The 21,809-nt window shown below is 41.5% G+C and overlaps 1 protein-coding gene across 3 annotated transcripts in view; it reads right to left on the bottom strand.

The window, feature by feature from the left end:
• LOC126162115 (transcription initiation protein SPT3 homolog) overlaps nt 1-21,809 on the bottom strand; it is a 125,995-nt gene that overhangs the window by 86,786 nt on the left and 17,400 nt on the right. For all 3 annotated transcript variants that reach the window (XM_049918399.1, XM_049918401.1, XM_049918400.1), the window contains exon 3: nt 2,342-2,555. In XM_049918399.1, the coding sequence (XP_049774356.1) occupies nt 2,342-2,555 (214 nt within the window). The remainder of the gene's footprint in view (nt 1-2,341; nt 2,556-21,809) is intronic.

Genomic DNA, 21,809 nt, shown 5'->3' on the forward strand with positions numbered 1-21,809 from the left:
TTAATAGTCAAATACTTCTCAGGTGACATGCAGAGTTGGGAGAGGGAAGTAACTACATCACCAGACAAACTGAAGTTACAAGATGTATCAGGCTATGTCACCACTGTATATGGCAGGAACTGGTGGCTTGGGTACATTAAAAAAAAACTTGATGAAGTGAAAATAACTTTTCTCCATCCATGTGGACCAGCTAAGCCATTCTCTTATCCTGCACATGCAGATGTCCTGTGGGTGTCAGTTGTGGATGTTCTCACAAAAGTGATCCATTTACTCCGACAGGGAGAACATACATTCTTAATGAAAGTGGTGTAAACCAAAGCCAGTCAGCTTTACTAAAATGTAATATGTGAAGTTCCAAGGTAATTTATTGGGAAACTGCTTTCAACTCAAAACTTAATTTTTGTCTCAGGTTAGTGTTAATGTATATTTTATAGAAAGTTGTTTCAAAATTATTGTTAGTACCTATTGTGTTAAATTTAGCTATGTACAGATACCTGTTACTCAAAAACAAGCATTACGTATTTAATTTGTTTAATAGTTCCATTTCAAACAGCATGGACCAGAACTATTATGTAAATACTTGTAATTATTCATACTTTATTTCAGTTTGTAGTTAAATGCTCAATTTCTTGTTTTTGTTATATCGGTTAATCTACTGTTAGTGAAGTTGTATGAAATTCAAATAAGCAATCAACTTAATTATAAAATATGATGATTAGTTTTGGTTTAATAAGGTGATGTTTTGATATTTCTAATACTTTTTTTATTTACCTTTCAGTACATTTTAAAGAAATTCCTGTTTTTTAAAGGTCAATTTGGTCAAACTAGGGCCGTTAATGAAAAACGAGTCCGGAATAATTTTTTTAACAATGAACCCATCATCATCCCAGATTTATATTTTGCCATGTGATTTACAATAGTATGAAGTAGTTATGGAAATATTTTGAAAATTTTCAATTACGTACTTTTTGTAAAAAAAATTAAAATTAAATAAAAATATTAATTAGTATTTTGAAAAAGGTTATTAATTAGAAGCTATGTTTTGTTGTATATCCCTGGAAAGAGCATGCAAAATGCTGCAAAATGACACCTTTCTCAGTTCTCTAGCTCAATTAGGGCAGCTCCTAGGACAATTTAAAATAAGTCCGTTCACACATTTTTGGCTGGTTTTTGAAAAGTTTACATAGCCATATTTCACAAATGGTTTGAGATAAAAAATTGAAATTTGATATTTTTCTTAGTTTCAGCACCCGCTATAAGTATACCAACTTTCAGCAAAATCTAAGAGGTTGAGGTAAAATAGGTGTGTTGATTTGACATGACTCAGCCTGTAATTGGCTCCCTTCGATTTTCATTTCTTCTCACATGAACCACTGGTTATGAAGACAATTTGGCACAGACAATGAGCTGCAGCCCAGTACAGAGAATTGGTGGAAAGCACTGCCAGCTGCCTTCTATGATGACAGTAACGGAAAGTTGGTACAACACCACAACAAATGTCTAAGTCGGAGCAATGACTATGTAGACAAGTATGGCGATGTCCTGTATTTCCCCAATCTTTCATCATTCATACAAAGCTTATGTAACGTGGGGATTTTCACATAAACATTTTTTCCTTTATTTTGTCTGTCTGTTTATTGGAGCTCTAGGTCACAAATAGCTGAGATGATAAGCATTCACGCCCCAACTTAAAATGTGTCATTTTCGAGGGAAACCTGTCCTTAGTTCTTGAAATTAGTAGACACACAACCTGGGTAGCATTAGCAGATGCATAGATCTATAATGAACAATGATAGTGAGTCTGGAATGGTAATTAAAAACCAAAACACAGTGGAACGGTAAGATGAATAAGTACAGTAACACTCAGATTTCGAGGAACTGTTTGGTAAGAGCTTGTAGGGCAGCTGATGACCATGGTAAAAAATTAAATCTCATAGCCTTTTGATTAGCAGTCTGGCATTTATACACTAAGCCGCTTAACAGAATATGTGACTTATCTTTCTTTTATGAATATGACATGATCTGCAAACAATACTGTACATTAATCTCTCATTGGCATTCTTGGTTGATCAAACACAGTTCAAGGAAATTAATACTACAATTCTTCTTATTTATTTCTGTGTGTCAGTTATGGAATGTATGTACAGTATTTGGTGAAAGTTGTGGTAGCTGAATACAGCATCTACTGTAACATTTTATTTCAACTGTTTGTAATAAATCCAATACAAGGTAGATCATACAGATTAAATAAACAAACAAAAGTAGCACCTTTTTGCATGCACAAGCGGCCCTTGGCAGATAATACTCCTATCATTAAGCATAGAAACATTTCATGTCCTACCTCTTCTCATTTAATAACCGAGACACAAGTTCAGCACGAAGTCGTCTCCTGTTTTTGACTTCATCAAACAATTTAATCCTTCTGTCTGTCAGTTCTCCAGTAATATCAATCTTTCTCAATACTTTTAAACACTTTTGTAGAGTGCATGATTTCTGAATAGGTTGGTCAGCTTTGAGAGCTTCTGCATTAAATATGCTTCTAGCATCCTTCACAGCTGTAAATACAACATTATAAAACATAAATCATAATTTCACAGTCACGTTAGCATAGGCATCTACAACTAAGATAAAACAGGGGAGAAGCAAAAGGTGGGAGACAAAACCTTTCATTGGTACTATGTCTTGAATGTCTCCTGACAGCGTAAATATTTCATACTTTATTTCTTTAACAGTTTACTGAATTGTTATCCAAAATTGTTCCTGTCCTCCTCTGTTCTACACTTTTGAAAGTAATTATAATTAATTAAATTATAATTCTTGTGGCATCTTTCCCGATAAATGTTACAGCATTGAATTTTTCCTTAGTTGTGTGTTTCAAAAGTGTGACAATAATGTAAACAACATCAAATACGCATCCTCGCCCTACAAACCGGGGAACTTTGATAAAGGTAGCCAGTTTTATCACAAGTGAAACCACATCAGAGGGATATTTGTGGAGACATTTGATTAATATAAGAGGGTAATCCCAAAAGTAAGGTCTCCTATATTTTTTTTTTTTTGTAAGTATATAGACCTATTTATTTCTACAAGGGTTTACATCAGTTTATAGCTTGAACATTAAGTTATTTTTCAACACAATCATCATTTCTGTCGATCCATTTTTGTAGACGCTGTGGCAGCTTTTGTATGCCCATGTCATACCAGCTCGTCGCCATGCTATTCAGAAAGTTATGATCCTCTTCTTTCACCTCGTCATCGAAGCTGAATCGCTTTCCGAACAAATGTTCTTTTAACCTAGGGAACAGGTGGTAGTCACTGGGCGCCAAGTGAGGACTATAGGGTGGGTGATTATATTCCACTGAAACTGCTGCAGGAGAGCAACGGTTTGCTGAGCGATGTGCGGATGAGAGTTGTCATGGAGAATGTGTGTGCCCTGGTTCAACATTCCTATTCTCCAGTTCTGAATTGCCTGTGACTTTTTTCAGTCTCACAGTACCAGTCAACATTGTGGTCCCAGCGATTCAGCTCTGATGACAAGGTGAAAGAAGAGGTCCATAAATTTCTGAATAGCATGGCAGCGAGCTGGTATGACATGGACACACAAAAACTGCCACAGCGTCTACAAAAATGCATCGACAGAAATGGTGATTATGTCGAAGAATAGCTAAATGTTCGAGCTGTAAACTGATGTAAACCATTGTAGAAATAAACAGGTCTATGTACTTATTAAAAAAATAGGAGACCTTACTTTTGGAATTACCCTCTTATGGTTGCTGAAGAGGGGGCAGCAACCTTCACAGCAGTTTCAAGGCAACAGCTGGAATGATAGCTATGTTGGTACTGTGAACAGTTGAAACCACGGGAAACTAAAGCAGTTATATTTCCTGAGGATAAGCAGCATATCTGTACGACTTAGGATTATGGGATTCTCTCACGTGAAATACTCCAAAGATAAAATAATTCTTCAAAATTCTAGAGTAGCAGAGATAATATATAGGGAGTGAAAGGGTATCCACAACAATAAGAAACCGTTCAGATTTCTAGGAGAAACAGAACTGGTACCTTAGTGCAGAAAGTTAGAGTCCTGTAGGAGGGTTTGAGAATTTAGGAAGAGAAATGGCTAGTTTGAAGTTTGATATGGTGTGAAATAGTGAAGTGTGACAGGAAGAGCAGTACTTTTGAGCAGGCAAGTACTGGATTATTTAAAAAAAAAAAAAAAAAAAAAGAAATGCGGCAAAAGAATGCCTAATAATAAATAAGGGAATAGGAAAGTGAGTAAGTTCTTATGTACAGTATAGTGATAATATTACAATAGCTAAGACAGATACCAAGCCAACATCCACCACATTAGTACAAGTTTAAATGTCTACTACATCTGCACCTGCAAAGAGATTGAAGGTATGTCTGATGAGATATCAAAAATTATCCACACAGTTAACGGAGATGTAAACTTAGTTGAGGTTGACGATTGGAATTTGATAGTAGGTAAAGGTAGACGAGGAAAAATAGTAGGAAAACATGGACTTGGGAAAAGGAATGAAAGGGGAAGTCACCTTGTAGAATTTTGCACAGAGCACAGTGAGTCAGAAGGAAAGGTACATGCTTTGATGTGTGATAGTATCGGTGATTCTGAACAAAAAACTTTCTGTTGTCAAATGTTCTATTCTGAATGGCTTTTCAGAGATAGAAAACATTTAACACAACTTTTTCAGGTTTTTCAACAATGTAGGAAGAGATACATGGCTTCCTATGTGGAGTTTCCATTCTTTCATTTTGTAGGTTTTTCTTTAATAACTCCAGTGGAAACTTCTCGCAGCACAAAATTAAACTACATTAAATTTGCTACGCGAAAGATCCAATTCATTTTTTCTCTAGGATTAACAGTCTGCATGTAGAGAGCACAACTATAATGGAAGTCTTGTGCTACGGGCATGCGCTGTAGCTTAGAAAGTCTTTTGTAGGCCAATATAAGGTAGTTTCCCCAGCTTGATAGACCATGAGTGCCCTGAATAAAGTTGTTCCTCTCAATTTCCCCTACAACACTGTGGTATGTTGTAAACAATGGCACAGATTAATAAAGAAAATACATAACAATGTACATTAAATGTGTTCTATCTCAGAAACCATATGGAATGGGGTTTATGCCTATTTTTTGTTCAGAATCACTAATACTATGACCACTCAAATTACATACCTGTGCTTCTAACTCAACTTGTATATAATCATGATTAATGGTTTAAGAAGCATGAAAGGAAGTTCTATTTGTGAAAGGCACCTGGAAACATTGGAAGGTTTCAGATATAATACATAATGGTATGACACAGGTTTCAGAATCAGATTTTAAACTGCAAAAAATTTCCAGGGGCAGATGTGGACTCTGTCCTTAATTTACTGATTATTAACAACAGATTAAAACTGAAGATACTGCAAAAAGATAAGAAATTCGGACGGCAGGCTCTAGATAAAGGTAAGTAAGCAGACACTGTTGAAACTTTCAAATGGAGCTTTAGGCAACAACTGACAAATGGGGGACAGGTATACTACAGAAAAGAAAGAAGGGAATTACATGCATTATGAGTGTTCCCCAGACACACTCTTGTCAAAATTTGTTCTGGAAGCTACAGGCTGTTACAATGATGTCTCAGCATATCTTCTCCCTTATAGTTTTCATTACTAAAAACTGCTCTCTTTTCGAAACCAATATTATGAACACAATACGAGGTCAAAATAACCTTACATAACAACCAGACAAACTTCACCCTTGTGCAGAAAGGAGTCAATAGCACAAGCATGAAAGTTTTCAACACTGTAACTAGACATACACAGCAATCTCCCCCCCCCCCCCCCCCTCGACAAACTATGGACCCTGCTGACATGAGGTGGCTTGCATGCCCTAACAATACAGATAGTCGTAATGTAGGTGCAACCACAATGTAAGGCTATCTATGGAGAGGCCAGACACACATGTTTCTGAAGAGGGGTAGAGCAGCATTTTCAGTAGCTGCAGGGGCAACAGTCTGGGTGATTCCCTGATCTAGCCTTGTAACATCATTCAACATGGACGTACTATGAACAGCTACAAGTAAAAGAAACTTTTTTGTAACTGTTATTCTTCCTGAGGCATGCAGCTGTACTGTATGGTTAAATGATGGCATCCTCTTGAATAAAATTATTTGGAGGTAAAATAGTCCTTCATTTGGATCTCCAGGGGGCGACTACTCAGGAGGATATCTTCATCAGGAAAAACAAAACTGTCATTCTACGGGTTGGAGGGGGAATGTTAGACTCCTTTATTAGGCAGGTAGGTTAGAAAATTTAAAAAGGGAAATGGATAGATTGAAGATAGATATTGTCGAAATCAGTGAAGTTTAGTGGCAGGAGAACACTTCTTCTTGTCAGGTGAGTATAGGTTTATAAATACAAAATAAAACAGAAGTAACACAGTAGTAGGTCTAATAATGAACAACAAAATAGTAATGTGATTGAGCTACTATGAACAGCATAATTAGATAGACATGAAGCTGACACCACAGCAGAGTGCAAGTTTGTGCCATTTAGTGCCAAAGATGATGACAGTGAAAGAATGTATAGTGAGATAAAAGAAATTATTCAGCTAGTTATGGGAGAGGAAAATTCAATTGTGGTAAGGGACAGAATTCGATAACAGGAAAAGGACGAGAAGTAATACTAGTCAGAGGATATGGATTGGGGGGGAAGCCACCTGGTAGAATTTGGCACAGTCATTGCTAACATTTGGTTTACGAATACTAAAAGAAGGTTGTATACATGGAAGATACCTGTAGAAAGTGGAAGAGTTCAGATTGATTATACAATTGTAAGGCAGATTCTGGAACCAGATTTTAAACTGTAAGACTCTTCCAGGAGCAGATGTGAACTGTGAGCACAATTCTTTGGTTATAAGTTGTAGATTAAAACTGAAGAAACCGCTACATTGTAGGAAATTAATTAGAGGGGACTTGAATAATTTGAAAGAACCAGAGGCTGTTGACAGTTTCAGAGGAAGCATTAAGCAACAGTTAATTGAAACAGGAGAAAGAAATATGGTAGAAGGCAAATGGGTAGCTTTGAGAGGTGAAATAGTGAAGGTAGCTGAGAATCAAATAGGTGTAAAAAATCTAATAAAAATTCTTGGATATCAGAGGATATATTAAATAAAATTGACGAAAAAATAAATTAGAAAAATGCAGCAAACGAAGCAGACGAAGAGGAACATAGACATCTAAAAAATGAGATTGACTAAGAGCAAAATGGCTAAGCAGGAGAGGTTAGAGGAAAAATGCAAGACTATATATGCATATATAACTAAGGGAAAGATAGGTATGGCTAACAGGAAAATTAAAGAGGCCTTTGGAGAAAACAGAAGCCGCAGTACAAATATCAAGAGCAAAGAAGTGAAAAAAGGTAGAATAAGTATACAGGGTGTTACAAAAAGGTACGGCCAAACTTTCAGGAAACATTCCTCACACACAAATAAAGAAAAGATGTTATGTGGACATGTGTCCAGAAACGCTTAATTTCCATGTTAGAGCTCATTTTAGTTTCGTCAGTATGTACTGTACTTCCTCGATTCACCGCCAGTTGGCCCAATTGAAGGAAGGTAATGTTGACTTCGATGCTTGTGTTGACATGCGACTCATTGCTCTACAGTACTAGCATCAAGCACATTGGTACGTAGCATCAACAGGTTAGTGTTCATCACGAACATGGTTTTGCAGTCAGCACAATGTTTACAAATGCTGAGTTGGCAGATGCCCATTTGATGTATGGATTAGCACGGGGCAATAGCCGTGGTGCGGTACGTTTGTATAGAGCCAAATTTCCAGAACGAAGGTGTCCCGACAGGAAGACATTCGAAGCAATTGATCGGCATCTTAGGGAGCAAGGAACATTGCAGCTTATGACTCGCGACTGGGGAAGAACTAGAATGACAAAGACACCTGCAATGGACGAGGCAATTCTTCGTGCAGTTGACGATAATCCTAATGTCAGTGTCAGAAGTTGCTGCTGTACAAGGTAACGACCATGTCACTGTATGGAGAGTGCTACGGGAGAACCAGTTGTTTCCCTACCATGTACAACGTGTGCAGGCACTATCAGCAGCTGATTGGCCTCCACGGGTACACTTCTGCAAATGGTTCATCCAACAATGCGTCAATCCTCATTTCAGTGCAAATGTTCTTTACGAATGATGCTTCATTCCAACGCGATCAAATTGTAAATTTTCACAATCAACATGTGTGGGCTGACGAGAATCCGCACGCAATTGTGCAATCACGTCATCAACACAGATTTTCTGTGAACGTTTGGGCAGGCATTGTTGGTGATGTCTTGATTGGGTCCCATGTTCTTCCACCTACGCTCAATGGAGCACGTTATGATTTCGTATGGGATACTCTACCTGTGCTGCTAGAACATGTGCCTTTACAAGTATGACAACATGTGGTTCATGCACGATGGAGCTCCTGCACATTTCAGTCGAAGTGTTCGCACGCTTCTCAACAACAGATTCGGTGACCGATGGATAGGTAGAGGCGGACCAATTCCATGGCCTCCACGCTCTCCTGACCTCAACCCTCTTGAGTTTCATATATGGGGGCATTTGAAAGCTCTTGTCTACACAACCCCGGTACCAAATGTAGAGACTCTTCGTGCTCGTATTGTGGACGACTGTGATACAATACGCCATTCTCCAGGGCTACATCAGTGCATCAGGGATTCCATGCGACGGAGGGTGGATGCATTAATCCTCTCTAATGGAGGACATTTTGAACATTTCCTGTAACAAAGTGTTTGAAGTCATGCTGGTACGTTCTGTTGCTGTGTGTTTCCAATGTTTCTTGAAAGTTTGCTCGTACCTTTTTGTAACACCCTGTATAGAGGGGTTGTACAAGAGAAATGAATTTGAAGGCAATATTGTAGAAAGCAAAGAGAACATGCATACAAATGAGATGGCAGATATGGTACTACAAGAAGAATTTGACAGATCACTGAAAAACCTAAGTAGGAACACGGCTCCTGGTGCAGACAACATTCCATCAGAATTACTGATATTGGGAGAGCTAGCCATGACAAAAAACTAAGATTTATGAGACAGGCAAAATACCCTCCAACTTCAAGAAGAAAGTAATAATTCAAATTCTAAAGAGAGCAGGTACTGACAGGTGTGAATATTACCAACCTATCAACTTACTAAGTCCCAGCTGCAAAACACTGACAAATTATTTATAGAAGAATAGAAAACTTGGTAGAAGCCGTCCTCGAGGAATATCAGTTTGAGTTCCAGAGAAATGTCTAAACATGCGATGCATTACTCACCCTATGACTTGTCTTAGATAATAGGTCAAAGAAACTCAAACCTACATTTAAAGCATTTGTTAACTCTTGAGAAATGCTTTTGACAATGTTGATTTAAATATGGGGTGCTACCCACAAAATCCAAGAATTTCATTGTAACAGTAAAACCAGTAGCAGTATGACATTCCACTGTTAGATATCTCGAGGTACACATCTTAGCTACTGCGGCACAGAGTTGCGTCATCTTTGGTTCAAGCAGTTGAGAGTTGTAGTGGTGTATGTCAGGATGTGTTTCAGTGCTTCTGCAAATTGTGAAATGGATAATGTGAAAGAGTAACAGATTTGCATCAAATTCAGTTTCAAGTTGAAGGAAACTGCAGCTGAAACCCTCCACATGCTGACAGGGGTATTTGGTGAGTGTACTGAATCAAGCAAGAACATTTCACTGGTTCAGGAAAGGCTGATAATCTATGAAAGGCAAACAAACATTCTGGTCCAGCATCGACATGCACAGCACTGGAAATGACCACGACAGTGCACGATTTAATTCACAAAGACTGAAGGCAGACAATTCATGATGTTTATAATGCACTTGGGCTGCCATACTACACATGTAACAAATTCTAGCCAATAAACTGAATGTGAGAAATTGCAGCGAAGTTTGTCCTTCGCCTTCACAGCACTGATCAACAAAATCTCAGATTCAGATGTGCACTGAGCTGCAACAAAGAATTCAAGACTCAAAAATTTGTATCCGGAGTAATAAAAGATGATGAAACTTGGGTCTACAGTTATGAAATGAAGCAGCAACCATCACAATGGAAAACATCATCTTCTCCAAGGCTGCAAAACGGTCAAAAAGTTCACAGTGACATGAAACCAATGCTGATAATTTTTTCGAAGTTTGGGGATTAGTGCACAAGGAGTTTGTTCCACATGGTCGGGCTGTCAATGGGCAGCTTTTCTGTAAGGTTTTAAGGTGACTGAGGAAAAATGTTAAGAGCAAACAATCAGAGCTGTCAAAAAAGAAAGACTGGTTGGTGCACCATGACAATGCACCCATGCACACCTGGCACGTTGTGAAGGAATTCCTGGTCAAAATCAACATGGCAATGGCACCCATTCTCCCTCCTGCCCAACCTAACACTGTGAAACTTCTACCAGATCGCCGAAGATGTAAACTGGTTTCAAAGGGTTTCGTTTTGTCTCAACTGAAGACATCCAAGTGGAATTGCAATGGGTCCTGAACACTCTTCACCCTGTGGACTTCCAGGAGTACTTTCAAACATGGGAAAAATGCTGGAATTGTTGCACACATGTCCAAGGCGACTACTTGGGAGGTGACAGAGGACATTATGATGTAAATATAGTTTTCTAACTTTTACAATGAAAGTCTTAGTTATTATGGGTAGCACCTCTTACACACTTTGAAATTCTGAAGGTAGCAGGAGTAAAATACAGGGAGCAAAATGCTATTTACAAACTGTACAAAAAACGGACTGCAGTTATAAGAATCTAACGGCATAGAAGGGAAGCTGTGATTGAGAAGGGAATGAGACAGGGTTGTAGCCAACCCCCAATGTGATTCAACATGTACACTAAGCAAGCGGTCAAGGAAAGGAACAAAAAACTTGGTGGAGGGTTTAAATTTCACGGACATGAAATAAAAAGGTTTGCTGATGACAACGCAACTCTGCAGAGACAGCAATGGACTTGGGAGAGAAGCTGAACAGAATGGACAATGTCTTGAAAAAGAGTATACAGGGTGATTCAAAAAGAATACCACAACTTTAGGAATTTAAAACTCTGCAACGACAAAAGCCAGAGCTAAGCACTATCTGTCGGCGAATTGAGGGAGCTATAAAGTTTCATTTAGTTGTACATTTGTTCGCTTGAGGCGCTGTTGACTAGGCGTCAGCGTCAGTTGATGCTAAGATGGCGACCGCTCAACAGAAAGCTTTTTGTGTTATTGAGTACGGCAGAAGTGAATCGACGACAGTTGTTCAGCGTGCATTTCGAACGAAGTATGGTGTTAAACCTCCTGATAGGTGGTGTATTAAACGTTGGTATAAACAGTTTACAGAGAACGGGTGTTTGTGCAAAGGGAAAAGTTCTGGACGGCCGAGAACGAGTGATGAAAATGTAGCACGCATCCAGCAAGCATTTGTTCGCAGCCCAGGAAAATCGACTCGCAGAGCTAGCAGAGAGCTGAAAATTCCACAATCAACTGTATGGAGAGTCCTACGAAAAAGGTTAGTTATGAAACCTTATCGTCTGAAATTGGTTCAAGCACTGTCTGCAGCTGATAAGATTAAAAGAATCAATTTCTGTGATTTTATCCTTGCTCAAATGGAAACAGATGAATCTTTCGTTTCAAAGATTGTGTTTAGTGATTAAGCAACTTTCCACACTAACGGGAAAGTCAACCGTCACAATGTCTGTATATGGGGCACTGAGAATCTGCGGGAAACAACTCAGTATGAACGTGACTCACCTAAGGTGAACGTTTTCTGTGCCATTTCAGCCAATAAAGTTTTTGGTCCCTTTTTCTTTGAAGGTGTTACTGTAACTGAACTACAGTATCTGGAGATGTTAGAGAGTTGGCTGTTCCCTCAGCTCGAACAAGAAGCACAACAATTCATATTTCAGCAGGATGGAGCGCCACCACATTGGCACTTATCTGTCCGTAACTACCTGAACGTCAACTACCCGAGGAGATGGATCGGCCGCCAGTCAGTCCGTGACAGAGCACATCACTGGCCTCCAAGAAGCCCTGATCTTACCCCCTGCGATTTTTTCTTATGGGGGTATGTTAAGGATATGGTGTTTCGGCCACCTCTCCCAGTCACCATTGATGATTTGAAACGAGAAATAACAGCAGCTATCCAAACTGTTACGCGTGATATGCTACAGAGAGTGTGGAACGAGTTGGAGTATCGGGTTGATATTGCTCGAGTGTCTGGAGGGGGCCATATTGAACATCTCTGAACTTGTTTTTGAGTGAAAAAAAAAAAAAAAAAAAAAAAAAAACCTTTTTAAATACTCTTTGTAATGATGTATAACATAAGGTTATATTATGTTTCTTTCATTAAATACACATTTTTAAAGTTGTGGTATTCTTTTTGAATCACCCTGTATAAGATTAACATCAACAAAGTCAAAATAAGAGTAATGGAATACACTCAAATCAAGCGATACTGAGAAGTAGTTTAAGGAAAGAGATACTAACAGCAGTAGATGTGTTTTTCTATTTGAGCAGTAAAATAAGTAACGATCACTGAAGTAGATAGGTTGTAAACTGTAGACTGGAAATGGGAAAAAAAGCATTTCTGAAGAAGAGAAATTTGTTAACTTCTAATACAAATTTAAGTGCTAGCAAGTCTTTTCTGAAAGTGATGCCATGGACGGAAGGGAAACCATGCATAACAGACAGTTTAGGTAAGAAAAGAATATAAGCTTTTTGAATGTTGGTTGGTTTAAAAGAGAGGGGGGGGGGGGGGGGGGGGACCAAACTGCTTGGTCATCGGTCCCTTGTTCCGAATAAAACAATGGCACAAGGGGGAGAATAAAACAAACGAGATGTACAACACAAAACGGAAAGAAAGGAAAAACCACAAGAATGAAGGAAAGGTAACAAACACTAAAAGGAACAAAAGAGGACAAGAAAACAACAGAGAGACACAAGAAACAGTTAGAAGAGAGTAAAACAAGAAAGCAGATTACAGTGGCTGGCCAATCACGAGAATAAAAAGGAGAAGCCAGCCACTCTGCAACACATTAAAACCTCCACTCTAAAAGCACGAGGGTGGAGGACACAGAGGGACAAAAGGCTTGTGCAAACACTTAGATCAAATGATAAAACCCACCCTCACAAATAAAACTTAAAACTAAAGCTGCTGTTTATGCATTTTCATCAACAGGAAGTGGCAGCAGAAAGCCACGGGGTTAACCGAGTCCTTAGGGCCAAGTGTTAGGTCCAGGCGAGGCTACGGTCTATGTGTACACCATGGAGGTGTATGTGAATGGACTTCAAGTATAGGTGGTAAAGGCAAGTACTCCAATTTGAATAGAAGAGATCGCATGCAAACTGCAATTTTAAGCCCTGACCTGGGCCACTGACGCGGCAGATGAATCGCCACGGGTGGGAAAAGGAGACGGTAATTCAGATGCGCAGGAGAACTACGAACGTGTACAATGTAACTGGCAAGCAGTTGTGCACACCTAATCTTCAAAGGAGGGAAACCAGCCTCTACCAGGACACTGGTCACCGGACTCATCCTAAAAGCTCCTGTCGCTAGTCAAATGCCACATTGGTGCACTGAGTTGAGTAAACGCATCACTTAGGGTGCTGCCAAAACCATAAACGACACTTCTATATTAAAGGCGGTATTGAACATGGCCTCTGTAGAGATGCAACAGTGTAGATTGATCTGCACCCCAGTTGGTGTTGCTCAGGCAGTGGAGGGTATTGAAGTGCTCCCGGCACTTCCACTTAACCTGACGAAGGTGAGGAAGCCAAGTCAATTGAGCATCGAAAACCAGTCCTAAGAATCAATATGTCTCCACTACAGTGAGTGGATCATCATTAAAGTAAAGTTCTGGTTCAGGATGAATGGTATGACATCGACAGAAGTGCACAAAAAACAAATTTGTGGCCAAAAACTGGAAACCTTGGGCTAGAGCCCATGACTGTACCTTGTGGGTGGCTCCCTGTAGGCGCTGCTAAGCAAGACCAGTACTGGTGGAGCAATACGAAATGCAGAAGTCATCCGCGTAGAGAGAAGGTGCGACGGATGGTCCTACAGCTGCTGCTAAACCATTAATGCGTGACCTCATTCTCCTGAATATGGGGGGAGGGGGGGAAAAGGGGGGGGGGGGGGGGGGGGACTATGGGAGGCACGAACTTTGACACGGAAAGTATGAAGCGACAGGAAATTTTGAATAAAAATTAGGAGCAGGCCTCTGAGACCCCACTCGTATAATGTGGGAAGGATGTGATGTCACCAGGTGATGTCACACGTTTTTCATAAATCAAAAAAGACGTCAACAAGGTGTTGGCGTCTGGAAAAGGCTGTTCAGATGGCAGACTCAAGTGACACAAGATTAGCAGTGGTAGAGCGACCCCGGTGGAAACTGCCCTGGCATGGAGCCCATAGGCCACATGACTCCAGGACCCAATCTAACCACCGACACACCATACATTCTAGCAGCTTACAAAGAACGTTGGTGAGGCTGATGGGCTGATAGCTATCCATGTCAAGCGGATTTTCACCAGGTTTGAGCACTGGTATGATGGTGCTCTCCTGCCAGGAAAGATGCCATCGCACCAGATCCGGTTGAAGATGACGAGGAAATGTCGCTTGTAGTCAGACGAGAGATGTTTAATCATCTGACTATGGATCCGATCCAGCCCAGGAGCTGTGTTGGAGCCACGTGCAAGGGCAATGAGGAGGCCCCACTCTGTAAAGGGGGCATTACAGGGTTCACTGTGGCATATAGTAAACGAGAAGACTTCCCCTTCCATCCACCGATTTGAGAATGCAAAAGGCTGGGGGGTAATTCTCCGATGCAGAGGCTCAAGCATAGTGCTCAGCAAAGTGTCTGGCAATCGTGTTTGTATCTGTAGATACCACACCATCGATGGCAACGCCAGGGACACCTGTTGGGGTCTGGTATCCAAAAACACGTCTGATCTTCATCCAGACTTGGGAAGGTGATGTATGGCACCCAATGGTCGAGACACCTCTGCCAACACTCCTGTTTCCACCTGTTGATAAGCTGGTGAAAGCCGGCAAGGAGTCGTTTAAAGGCTATCAGGTGCTCTAGGGAAGGGTGCCGCTTATGTTGCTGCAGAGCTCGCTGACGCTCTTTAACTGCCTCAGCGACTTCCGGCGACCACCAAGGTACCGACTTTCGCCGGGGGGGGGCACTCCAAAGAATGAGGGATCGTATTTTTCTGCAAAAATGATTGTAATTACCTGCTCAATCACAACATTGATGGCACCACGTGGGGGAGATTCAACGGTGACAGCCTTAACTGCGTAGGCATCCAGGGCATGATGCCAGGGGAGTGACAGGAAGATGGGGAAGTGGTCACTAGCACACAGGTTATCAGGTGCTCTCCAGTGGATAGATGGGAGAAGTCCTGGGCTGTGAAATGATAAATCAATGGCCGAGTAACTACCATGAGCCACACTGAAATGTGTGTGGCCCCAGTATTTAAGAGGCTGTGGTCGAACCGAGACAGTACAGTTTCGAAACCTCTGCCTCTGCCAATAAGCATGGTGCCACTACAAAAGGAGGTTATGAGCATTAAAATCTCCCAAAAGTTGGAAAGTTTTAGGGAGCTGAGCAATCAGTGCAGCCAATGTGTTCAGGGGTACTGCATGATCTGGAGGAAGGTATACATTGCAGACAGTTATTTCCTGCGTTGTCCGTATCCTGACAGCCACAACTTCAAGGGGGGTATGAAGAAACACTGGCTCACTACATACTGAGATCAGAATATAGACACGAACTCCACTTGACACTCTTATATTCGCTATGGTTCTTGTAATATCCCCTGTAGCAGCGAAGGCAGGAGTCCGCACTGCCGGGAAGCAGGCACGCAGAAATCAAGTGTAAAGCTTAAAAATTGCCATAGCTCAGCCTGGTGGTGGAAAAACTGCCACAATGCCACTGGAGGATAATGTGATCATGAGGCTGGGAAGGCATGGAACATTCAATGAGGCACTTTACGCCTCAGGGTCACCTGCTGCCACTGATTTATTTCCTGAGTAGTCTATATCTATTGTGTCAAAGGGTCCGGCGAGATCTAGGTCCTCAGCGGAGGCCAGAATCTCCACCCCATCCTCAGACGTAGAGCTTGTAGGTAGCAGTGGTGTGGGTGCCACAGCAATTCCCTTGGTTTTCAGGGTCTTGTTTTTGGGTTTCTCTCGCTGCTCCTTGGGTTTCTCTGGCTGGGAGGGCTTCACTGGTTCAGTATCAGGGACTGAGGATGACCATGAAGCCCTATGACCAGCTGCTTTTGGGCACTTCAGCCACTGGCGGGTGTCATCTTTCTCACTAGCAGAAAACTGGAAAGGGAGTGGCCCAAGGGACCCCTTCCTCCTGGCGTCTCCGATGGTTGGAGGAGGGGGGGCAGTGCTCCCGACTCCCGAGGTAGGTGGTGTGGGAGCAACAGGGAGGGAAGTGCCTCCCACTATCAAGGGGGCAGGTGTAGTCTTCTGGCTCTGAGAGCCGACTGGAATTTGTGGAACTGATGGGGCTACAACTGTTCTCGTAGAGGCAGCGTAAGAGGATGTCATAGCCACAGGATGGAGTTGCTCAAATTTCCTCTTAGCCTCGGTAGGTCCAGGGTCTTACACGGCACGATTTTCCTATTTTCCTTTCTTGCTGTAAAATATTGCAGTCTGGCAAGCAAGGGGAATGATGCTCTCCACAGCTGACCCAGATGGGAGGCGGGGAACATGGAGTTTTGGGATGCGAAGGACATTCACAATCTCGACATGTGACACTGGAAGTACAGCAGGACGACATATGGCCGACCTTCCAGCACTTAAAGCACGGCTTCGGGAGAGGGATATATGGCGTGACATCACAGTGGTAGACCATCACATTGACCTTTTAATGTGTCACCGTCAAACGCTGAGATGAAGGCATTGGTGGCAACCTGGTTATCCCTCAGACCCCTATGGACACGCCAGAAAAAATGAACGCTTCGGTGCTCTAAGTTCACACGGCTTTTTGTCAGACTGCAAAACAAGATCCCTGTGGAATATAACACCCTGGACCACATTTAAGCTCTTACGCGGCATGATGGTAACAAACATCCACAGCGTATCACAAGCGAGTAATGCCTGTGACTGGGCAGAGAATGCTGTTTTTATTCAGACAGACCCTGGTTTCATTTTGGACAAACCCTCCACCTCCCCAAACTTGTCTTCTAAATGCTCAACAACAAAAATTGAGACTTCATTGAAACAAAGAAGTCCCCATCAGCCCTCATACATACGAAGTACTGGGGCGAGTAAGGTTCACTGCCATCCTTAGCCTGGCGTTCCTCCCATGGTGTGGTCAGGGAGGGGAATGATTTAGGGTTGTACTACCTTGCTTTGCACTGAGACTCTGAATGCTGAGAGACTGCTGGTGCGTGATCACCAGCAAGTGATGACTTTGTACACTTCATAGCGTGTCACCCACCATGATGCCACCCACTCTGACCACGGACTCTCCCCACGGGTGCCACCCAGCCGCAGCAAAGGCCACCTGGCAGGATAGCCATTGCCAGGAGTCCCAATGCCCCAGGGTGACGGGCATCTACTCCTTGGCATATGTGGGAAGTTAACAGCGCAGGCATCAGTAGAGCAATCCCTGTGTGGTCAGGGGGCACAACCAACATGGTACATGGCAGCCCCACCACAATGGACTGGCTACCGTGCTGGATATCAGGTGTAACCAAGCAAACAGGTCCATTATTGTTGTCAGCACAGAAAATGGTAATGCACAGTGGATGGAGGAAAATGCACCCAGGAGGGTGACCTCGTCCAACAGCTGGAAAATGAGCGGAAGTGCAGATCTACATTGACAAAGGATGCAAGAGGTCTCAGTGCATGATGAACATGATGAACACGATGCACCAAGTAAAGCACCCTTTCACAATTGGCTCACTCTTCAGGAAAATTTGGAAAAATGGAGGTCAAACTCAACAGGAGACCAACACATAAAGGCTGAAACATGTGAGACTCCTTTTAGTCACCTCTCACAATAGGCAGGAATACCTCGGGCCTATTCTAACCCCCGGACCCGCAGAGGGTCTTTTTGAATGTGGTGCTACAGAAGAATGCTGAAGATGACAAATGGATCAAATAACTGAAAAAGTATTTTCAGTCGAACTGAGGGAAAAAGAAATTTATGGCAGAACCTGACTAATAGAAAGGTTTGATTAATAGGATACGACACATTCTGAGACAGCAAGGAACCATCAATTATTGGGAGGAAGGGTGGAGCATTACCAAGAAACAAATACAGTAAGTATGCTCAGATGGATATAGGTCCTATTAGTTATTCGGTGATGAAGAGGCTCAGACAGGATAGTGTAACATGAATAGTTGCGCCTTTGAGCTAATGGCCACAACAGCAACTTAGAGATACCAAAGTCTTCCTCTCGAAAGGCCTAAATTCTAGAGCAATTCAAATTTGAAAGAATACTTGTTGAAGAATTCATTTTTATCATAACATAATGTGGACATGTATATTGTTACTGAATAACTGAGATGTCACACTTAGTGGGCATAAATATAAGTTATTTTTTTATTGTCAGAGGTAACGTATTGATTTTCAAGTGTTCAGATATTATTAAGATGAATGTCTCATATAGTGCATGTATAAATATTAATTATGATGCCTTATTGTATTAAATACATTACTGAATGCCATGTATTGTGATGTATCTTTAGTTGTGCGAGTATTAGCAAGCATACACCATATTGTATCCTACTTTATCTGTTAATGTAAATTTTGTGAAAAAATCATGTCCGTAAATATTATTTAGCGACTCTAATGCAACCAGGATAAATGGAACTTGCAATAAAATAAAATGGAATTAAGTATGTTCATTCCATTGCAGATCATTTTGTAACAGGACCAGGAACCAAAATTCAGTGCTAGTTTTTATAGGTTACTCATTTACTGTTACAAGTGGTTGAGAGGGATGTGTGTTTTGTATGTGGTGAAAATTCATAGAAACAGTATTTGTAATCGTGATTGTTACTATATAGTTTGCAGTCCAGTTTCAGAGTCGTTCAATAGTAAACTTCACAGCCTTCTATACTGCTGCTGTGTTGCTACCTTTGAGGAAGTTCTGTGAGCATCTACATACAGGAAGAATATCATATGTCCCAGCACTTTGTCCTGGGTCACACCTTGCTCAGCTTTTTGGGTCAGAAATTGCTCAGCTTTTTAACTTCTACATTGATTCACAGTAACTAAATTGAGTTCCTTGTCTGTGTACATCAGACTGACATTCTGTAAGTAATTGCTTAGGACAGATGCAATCCATTTTTTTTTTTCCTTAACTGAAATTATAATTAAATCCAGACCTTTAGCTACTTACAGGCATTGATAAATATCTTTTTTTAAGTCCTCTGAAACCACACTATTCAACTTTTATCAGCAATATATTATGAGCCACTGTGTCAAAAACCTTTGATAGATCAAAATATGCCAGCAGTGGTTTGTTTTGTATCCAAATGATTTACGAGGTGCAACCAGAAAGTAAGTTCTGATAAAGAGAACAAAAACATTACTAAGTAAGAAATATTTATGGGAATATTTACATAGATTCACTGGCTGCTTCTAAACGTAGTCACCACCATTGCAGACGAGTTCATTGTTAACGGCTCATCATCAATTTTACACCCATGTGGTAGAAGTCTGCCAACATATGAAGCCATTATGTCACTTCAGTCTGCACTTCACTGTCACTGTGGAAACTTTTTCCTGCCAGAAAATGCTTCATGAGATGGAAGAGACGAAAGTCACTTGGGGTGGTTTGGGGCTGTAGAGGGAATGGTCTAAGATCTCGCACCCAAACTGAATCAACACACTGTCATGCACAAGCGTAATGCCTCTTTTTAACATCCTGCTTCTCTCCTTATGGATTGCCCTCATCAGATTTTTCAATGTCCGACAGTACTGATCAGCATTTAGGGTCTCCCACTGTGGTAAAAATTCGTTCAGGACGATGACATTGATGCCAGAGGATAGCGCAAATGATTATTCTGACAGAGATTAACTGCTCGAGTTTAGTCTTAAACAGGTGAACCACTATTCCGCCAATTCACTGATTGTTGTTTTTTCTCTTTTTTCTAGTGTGGCATGTGACACCTGTTTCTTCCTCACTGACCATTGTCAAGAAACTCATCCTTCTCTGCGTACCATTGTAGGAATGTCAATGTTGCACCCAGACATTTGATTTGTGTTCATCCATCAGTTGCCTTGTCACCCATCTTGCACACACTTTGTGAAAACCAAGCCACAGGGGGAGAATTTTGTGCAACAGCGAGCAAGACATCTGGGCGAATTGACATGACAGTTCTGCAATTGTTAAGTGTTGGTTCTGCAAAACTGCTTGCCGTACACTTTCCATCAATTCTCATGTCACCGGGGACAATCGACTACAACAGTCGATGTCATGAATATCAGTTCACCCTTCACCAAATTGTCTGCACCATCATCTGACCATATTGTTGCTCATTATGTCATGTCCACATATGAGGTGCAACTGATGATTGATCTCTGCTGGAGATTGCTTCTGAGAACACAAAACTCATAACAGAACAAACCTTGCAGTTGGCGGGAGACAATACCAGACCAGCCACTTTATCCTAGCACTCTGTGGTAACCACACTGCTGTCACAAGACAAACTACACTGAATTATTCCCACATACCTACTCTTTACTCCTGCATACACATTTCTATCTGACTACTCATGCCACCTCTGGAGGCGAGCAGAACTTACTTTCTGGATGCTCCTCGGACAACCGCATTAATGCATTCGATTACGCCTGTTTGTGAAGTTTTATTTAGTTCATTTAATACTGACCGGCTCTCCACCTATAACTCTTTCAGTCTGCTGTGGATGCAGACATATACATGAAGACAGATTATACAACTATCTACTGCCACCAGGTGGTGGTGTTGCTTACCACAGGAGGCATACTGAAGCAGCCCTTGTTCCACCTTGCAAATATGCTGGTGGACATCGATAAGACAATGTATAAGCAGACAAACTTGGGCAATGACGGGCAATGCGATTTCTCTGGAGGGAAGGAGTGACTGCCTTAGACATCCACAAGAGGTTATCAGCCATATGTGGAGAAACAGCATCAAGTTGCAGGTCCATGTTTTGTTGAATATCAGTGTTCCAGTGGCAGGATCTGTTGCTGGAAAATGCAGAAGCAATGGGCATCCAGCAACTGTACACAAACCGAACAACGCCCTGCGTGTCAATGACTTTGATAACAGGGCATAGGTGAATCACATTTGATGAAGGCAGCACGTCTATCATGGGGAACTCTCCATACCATCATCCATGACAATTTGAAAGTGGTGACAGTGTGCACACAATGGGTGCTCCATTCCCTCACCACTACCCAGAAAAAGAAGCATGTGGACATAAGTCAACAGTTGGTGCAACACTACACTGCAGATTCAGCAGAGTTCTTTGAGTGCCTGGTCACCATTGACCAGTCATGGTTCATCCACGATCCCTAGAAAAGGAACTCCATTCTATGTAGTGGAAGCATACTGAGAGCCCTAGTCCCAAGAGGTTGCAGAGAAACATATGGCAACTGTATTCTGGGATCAAGAAGGGACATTGCTGGTGAAGTGGCTCCCTCCCAACACAATCCTCAACAGTGACCAGTACTGCACATCACTGTTCCCGCCCTGCCAATGCATTGAACAATGCCACCACGGAAAATGGGGCCAT

This window comes from Schistocerca cancellata, chromosome 2, assembly GCF_023864275.1.
Source record: "Schistocerca cancellata isolate TAMUIC-IGC-003103 chromosome 2, iqSchCanc2.1, whole genome shotgun sequence".
NCBI lineage: Eukaryota > Metazoa > Arthropoda > Insecta > Orthoptera > Acrididae > Schistocerca > Schistocerca cancellata.